The following is a 7190-nucleotide window of genomic DNA, read 5'->3' as shown; positions in this document are numbered from 1 at the left end:
GAGAGAGAGAGAGAGACATGACAAAACCCACACATGACAAGAGTTGGTTTTCGAAACTTGCTCCTTCGTTTTTTTACAATGACAATGAGACTCTTTGGCGTCTTTCGCGGTGGCTCGGGCCATTAAACAGCCAAAATTCAATGCTTCAATACCACATATAAGGCGTTTTGACGGTAACCGTGTGCAGGTCCTCAAGTTCGTAATATCAGCTTGTCTCAGCACAAGTCGCATAGTGTCGCAGGTGAAACAAAGACAAGCTCCTTACAATCCAGGATCCGAATTCACATTGGTTCGTAAGTGCTCGTTCCTCTCGGCGGGTTGCTTTCACTAATATGTCCAGCATCAGAATTGCCTATAATTTGCTCCTACGAACAATAATAGCGCCTGAGCATTTTATCAATACGGGCCCAGTTCTGCATTTCGGTAAGCCATTCCGAATACACGCCCCTTGTCGAATGTCCGACTTTGGAATTGCTGTGCGACTCGTAAATGCGAACAGGCAGCCGCGGGCCGGAAATATTTACTATATCTGCCGATAGTCACCGCATAAAATTCGAAAAACAAACCCCGAGTACAAAAAGGGGGCATCCTGTCGTGACCTGTCCTGCTTCGGTCTCCATTGCCAGGTCGAACGGCCCGCGCTTTTGTTGCTATGGTGAAGTCGTCCGTTTCGGCAGAAGGAGAGCCACGAGCTCCGATCAGGATCTCTTCGGATTTCCCTTATCAACGAACGGTTAGATGACTGAGACATTGGGCGAGGGGGTCACGCGGAGCAGCGATTAATGAGAGATTGCAGCCAAGATGAGGGTGCCTCAAGCTGGAACAGAAGCCTCCCACCACATGCACACCGGGAGAAAGCGTCGCTTCCGCTCCGGAAAAGCCTGTCCGCGTCCCCAAAAGGCCCGATGACACACCTAAGTTGAGAGCGAGGTCCTACGACGGTGACACATTCGAAAGCGGGCCAACCAGCCAGCGTATCCTCGTTTCCGCGATGGGGCTTTCCACCAGAAGTCGTCCCCGCACGCGCGCCCGTCTTCTGCCAGGCAGTCGGTGCCAGAGGAACTGTGCAAGCTTTAATTGGCGGCGAGAGAGACCCGCTTTGCTCCAAGCCGCGACCCGGCACAGTGATTCCACGCCTCGTCAGTGAGCGACTCCCTCCCGGCGTCCCACGCATGGTTTCCCAACGCCACCATTCAAATCGGACGCGCTGACCGCGGCGGACGCGACGGCAACGCACGGGCGCGGCAGCTACGTAGCGCTGACATCACGCGGCGTCGTCGCCAGAGCGGAGGAGGGAGATGGAAGCGGGCGTAACACTTCGGCAGCGCGTAAAAACCCCATTTCGTATCCAAGTTCGAGGGCGTAGTGTAAAGGGACATCTAGCTCTACGTCACCGATGGAGCGCGAGAGGCACCGGCGGCGCGAAGTTGCGCCGAGAGAGCGAACGCAGCCCAGAAGAGAGTCAACTGAAAGGGTGGAAACCTGGGGTAAACCGGTTCCGGAGACGCCTGGTGCACCGGTGAAAATTTGAAACCGTTGCCGGCCGCAGCGGCGAAGCCGACCTGCACGGCTTTCGTTTGCGCGTGCTGTCTCTCCGGGGAACTCTCACCGCACTAGCGGCCAACGGAGAGGAGAAGGTGCAAGGAGCGCCGGCGGCAAATTGCATCCGATTAAAGAAAGAAGGGAGGCGAGGGCGTCGCGCGTGTGACTCAATCGGACCCAAGAAGCGCTGGCGAGGGAAGCGGCAACTGTGGTTCATTCACGGATATTCCTGCGTCGACGCGGTTTCTGGAAAAAACAGACGCGCGCGGGTTCGGTTGAGACGCTGCGAGAGAGAGGCGGGGGGGGGGGGGGGGCAGGCACTGTCCAGGCGATGTCCACCTCTCGATCCCCTTTCCTGATCAGTCTCTACGTAAACGTCCGACGATAGCGCGTTCACACAAGCGAACACACACAGAGAACGCTCGTAACCGCGTGCGATGCGGCGCGTACAGCAGTCCTCCGCAGCGGGACTACGATCGACGGCGCGGTATTGCGCGTCATGACCTCAGCGTCGTCGACGACGCGTCGTCTTCCAGGACTGGCCCAGCATCCTCGCCGCCAGCTTCCGCAAAGACTTCGAGGGAGGCGTGGGTGCCTTTTCAGAGCTACTCGGTCGATCGCGCTCACACGACGTCGGCGCGGCACCTGTTCCCAGCGCTTTGACCCGTCGTGACCCATCACCCGCTTCTCATACACCCGCTTTGGGCCTAGGAATACGGGTCTTTTCGCACAACCCTCCCAACTTCTCGGCGCCAAGAGAGAAGAAGCTGGCGCCGGCCGCCTCTTCGACGCCAGGTCTGGACTCGCGTGGTGCAATCGCGCCGACCACCTCGGGAATCTCGGCCGGTCGTCGTCACAAGGACGGCTCGCCGGGCCAGCTGAGCCTCGTGTCCGTGTCGCGCAGCAGGACCGCACTGAACCGATCCGCGGAGGACGCCGTCGTGTGAAACCCACCTCGCAAAGCCTCGGCAGCTCGCGCTACTCGAGTCGGTACCGCAGGAGCGCCTTCGGATCTGCCCGTCGAGCCTGGAATGTCTCTACTGGTGGATTACGGCTGCATCTCATCCTCATTCTGCGGAGCGGCGGCGATGGACGACTGGTCGTACTACGAGGTAGGCACGCGCGATGTCGACGACCGCGCGATGCGTGCACCAAGCGGTGCACTGCTGCGCGTCAAGCGGCTCGTTCCGAATATATCCCGCGAATAGATGGACACGGTCCCCCGCGGCCCACCGAGGGGAATTTCGGGCCAAAAGCAGGAACGTGGCTTCCCTGGTTGACGCCAACGCTCATCGCGCCAAGTGCATCTCTCAGAGAAGCTTTCTGACGTCTTTCCGGAAGTCTCCTTCCTTTAGGAAACGGCTGTCTCTTGTGGGAATTCGTACAACGGCGACAGCTCGCGCCGAGCCCCTTCAGCTGTCGAAAGGCCCACGTGTATAAATACATATGCGCGATCACGAACGCCTGCGCTCAGCGGACGGATTCGGGAACGCTGCCGGCGTATTATGTTGCCCTTATGTGCACGTTATTGCGACTGGATGGTTTGGAGTAAGAAGCGTGCTGCAGTCACGCTCCTTGCTTCAACGCCGAGCTGTTTGACCAGCGAAACACTAAATCAGTTTTAATTCTGCAGTGTTTTCTCTTTGTTCATACTCTTTACGAATGCCATTTCCCTTTGCGAAATTTTATAACATTGTCCATTTGTTGAGTGTGAAAATTTTGCCCATCCATCTATACGACCCACCGTGCAGACAAAACTGAACGCGCATAAATATGCGTTGTACCCGCGGTTTGGTCGCTAGGCCTCGTTCACAGTTCAACCTGCTCGCATAGACTTAGGCCTTTTCCGAGTGAATTCCAGGGGTCGCCAACAAAGAAAAAAATGTCAGAGGTACAAAAGACGTTAATGCAAATCAATTGCCTTATTAGAGGGGAATCGGAAGAGTACAAATGATACTCGTCTGCCACGAAATCATCCGAAATCCAATACGCCAACTATCGATGTGCTCAACAATGGGAAGCATCGTTCCTGCAAAGGCATTTCGTGAGTTTGGAAATCCCGCACGATCATGAATGCATCTGTACGTTTATACTGAAAACTATGGGTTTCTTCGTGCCAAAACCACGATATATTCATGAGGCGCGCCGTAGTGAGGGGGCTCCGGACTCATTTTGACCGTGCACATATTCTTTAATGCGCATGCAATGCCTGGTGCACCTGCATGCTTGCATTACGCCCCCATAGAAATGGCCGCGCCGTGTCCGAAAACTCGAGCGCGAACGTCGGCACGGTGTGCGTATATGTTTTGTTCTCTTGTTCTCATTTTGCATGAGGACAGTGAGTAAAAACACATCTTATTGTTGTAATTTCTGTGGTGAAAATTCATTTAGTAAATGCAGAAAGTTTCTCACAATCCGAAATGGTTTCACCTGCGCGGAATTTTTTCTTGCTGCTCTACCGACCTCCAATTTGATCATTATACGTGTTATTCGACTTAACATGTGCACATGCTTTCGAGAAGGAAACATGGTGAAAAATAATAACATTGAGACCGTCGCGGATGTAGCTTTATTGCATTATTTAGAAGGAATACGATGAAACACACCTTTTTTTCCATTGGTAATGACAAAATTGTCTATGTTGTTTCAGCTCACATTTATTATGTGCACACTTAGAACGAACAAAAATATTGGATATAACATTCAAGTTATTTCCTACATATGCTTGTAACAAAAGATGCCACTGCAACAAAGCTGGCTTATCATTTTATGAAAACAAAACTTTTCAAGTTCATAACGAGGCATGCCATTATTTGCCGCTATGAAGTGTTTGAAAACAATCGCAGGAATACAAAGACCCGGCAGAGCCTCGGGTCGCGAATACCACTGGTGATTGCACTTGTTTTATTTCTTTTATTACGCCACGAAAAGCAAGCGAAGCTTTTTGAGAGAACACATGTCAATGCGCGGAAACTAAAATACAGCCCCCTTTTGTACTACAAGCAGTAAACATAAAATATAGACTGCCCTTAGTAAGATAAGTAATAAAGACAAACTGCTGACTCAGTGGCACAAACAATATATAATTCAACACAGACTGAAAGTAGAACTCGCTGAAAGAGGTTCCGACACTGGCCTGGTCGGATTTTCATCTTGTGGTAGGACAGTGGGAGCAAGGGCATAGAAGACACCTCGCTGCTTCGTATATGGGCACGTGCTTGTAGCGAAAGCACGCCTAGATCAACTGTAGATACATGATTGCAATAATGAAGAGCTGCACATTTCCAGGGAAATCAAATTGATGTTAGTCTCCGTGTTTGTTGATTGAAGAGTCCGGACTCAACATTGATGTTGATGAACAGAAGCAAGGGGAACGCTTGGACAAAATTTACGCCGTTCGAGCATTCCTACAAACTCGAACATAACGGCACGCCGTTGGTTTTCCCCACCAAAGGAAGGTCGGTTGTACCTCACCACAAAGTTTAAATCAACAGCCCTAGCACGTCACACACCTCGAGCCCAGTAACTCTGGGGCCGAATTCACAAAACGTTTATTTCATCAGTGTCTTTCGCCATTGGCCGATCGCCTTAGCTAATAGATGTCAGCATACTGATTGACTGTCACATTCTGTGACGAACAGTTTCAGTGTAGGAGAACATTTCAGCCAATCCTGATGCTGGACGATATTAGCGACGCTGGCTGACCAATGGCGAAAAGCGCTTACGAAAGACAAGCCAATTCAGCGCCTACACGAATTTCTGTCGCTATTTCAATTTCAACGTTCGATCTTAATTTGCCGCTGGGTGCGCGCCTATATGGGATGATACTTCCTAAGTTTTCAGGATTCTTATTTTTTTTTTATTAAGTCGCCTGTAGCAGATAACATAGTTCTAGTCCTTGAGCTGCATTATTCAGAGAGGAGTAAATTATTCGCTACGAGAAATCGAAACACATCTTGAACTAACTAAAAATTCAAAAGTAACTTCAAAATAATTAATTTACGGCATATATTTCAAATCACGAATTGTGGCCGGTGAGCTTGGAAGGCGTATCCACTTGGAATGAATTTCCAGAGTGACACCCGTTAGGAGATATGCGCCTGAAACAGGCCGTAAAAGGCACTGTTTTTCCACTTACTTTTAAAAAGAAACGCTCTATTATGCATTTTTACTTATTCTCATTCCTCTTACTATTTTGTTATGCTTGAGCATTCTGTGCTTTGTTTAGTTTTTTTTAGTTCAGCCACTGTACAGTTGTCTTAGATTTATTTTTGAGTTGTTTTCATTGTACTCAACAGCTCACGGTTATATTAAGTATGGACAGCTAGGCTAGGTGGTTGTGATTGGCATTATCGAACATCGCTCCAGCGCACAGTTGAACAGAAGGACAACACAGACGCCGCCCCGGCGTTTGTGTTGTCCTTCTCTTCTCGTCCGTGTTCAACTGTGCGCCAGAGCGATGTTCGATAACGCCAATCACAACCATCTAGTCCAGGGGCCCTATAACGTAAAACTATTCCAATATGTTTTTATTCCAATCTCCTGACGTCAAATTTGCGTAACCGCCGACGCTAGCATCCGCAGGGTGATCCGCAGGGTTGTCTGGACAGGCCAGTCAAACGTTCTCCTTGTTTATAGGAGGTCAATTCTGTTTGATTTCAAAACGAATAGCATTGCCTACAGTGAACGGTTTGTCTTATCTAATTGTGTCTGTGTGTCTGTTTCGCGATGTAAACGAAGAGGTGGTGGCATTGCATTCTATTTTCGCAATGACGTATTGTACAACGAGTTAAAAGAGTACAGTATGGTTAGCGATGATTGCGAATCACTTGTGGTTGAGTGTGACGGCCTGCTTCTTGCTGTCCTGTACCGTCCACCTGCAGGTAGTGTGAATATTTTTTTGCAAACTGTTGAAAAGATCCTGGAGCACAGCTTGTTGTTGAAAGTGCCCGTGTTACTCACTGGTGACTTTAATATTGACCTCCTTCTTGAGAACTCTCATAAATGTGATCTACTCGATGTTATTCACTCTTATGGCTGTCGGAATTTAATCGAAGCGCCAACAAGAATTAATGTCGAAACAAGTACACTGTTAGACTTGTGTATAACGAACCATTTAAGTGATGAAGTGGTCTCGGGCATAATATCTAGCGGCATCAGTGACCACTTACCAATCTTTTGCATTATACCGCGCTCTAACCATCGTAGTGTTTCGCAGAATGGGAAAGAAGCGAGAGCAATAAGAAAGATAAGTGACAATAACCTTACGAAGTTCCAGGAGCTTGTAACTAACACCGATTGGAGTGTAATAGAGAGAGAACAAAATGTTGACCAGGCTTACAGTAAGTTTATAGCACTCTTTAAAGAAATTTATGACACTTGTTTCCCGCTTGAAATGCGCAAAACGCACCGAAAAATTAGAAAGCCTTGGGTGTCCTACGAACTATATAAAGAAATTGAACGCCGTAAAAAGTTATTTGAAACATTCATTAAATCGAAAGATCAACACGTCCTGCAAGCCTACAAGCAGCTTCGAAATAAAACAAACTCTAAAATGAAGAAGGCTAAACGCGAGTACTATCAGAATAAGTTTACTGCGGCTGCAAACAATCCTTCACTGCTTTGGAGAACATTTCGAGAATTATTGA

At 49.1% G+C, this 7190-nt stretch overlaps 1 protein-coding gene across 7 annotated transcripts in view; it reads left to right on the top strand.

The window, feature by feature from the left end:
* Nucleotides 1-1931: 1931 nt before the first annotated feature.
* Nucleotides 1932-7190, top strand: part of Rel (nuclear factor NF-kappa-B family member relish) — a 450112-nt gene continuing 444853 nt past the window's right edge. For 2 of the 7 annotated variants that reach the window (XM_075678481.1, XM_075678479.1), the window contains exon 1: nt 1932-2654. In XM_075678481.1, coding sequence (XP_075534596.1) covers nt 2574-2654 — 81 coding nt within the window. In that variant the 5' untranslated portion in view covers nt 1932-2573. The remainder of the gene's footprint in view (nt 2655-7190) is intronic. The other 5 variants (XM_075678480.1, XM_075678476.1, XM_075678477.1 and 2 more) reach the window with 3 other exon arrangements.

This window comes from Dermacentor variabilis, unplaced genomic scaffold (assembly GCF_050947875.1).
Source record: "Dermacentor variabilis isolate Ectoservices unplaced genomic scaffold, ASM5094787v1 scaffold_23, whole genome shotgun sequence".
In the NCBI taxonomy this organism is placed as follows: Eukaryota; Metazoa; Arthropoda; class Arachnida; order Ixodida; family Ixodidae; genus Dermacentor; species Dermacentor variabilis.
The sequence above is the reverse complement of the archived record's forward strand: the minus strand, read 5'-3'. Positions and strand labels throughout refer to the sequence as shown.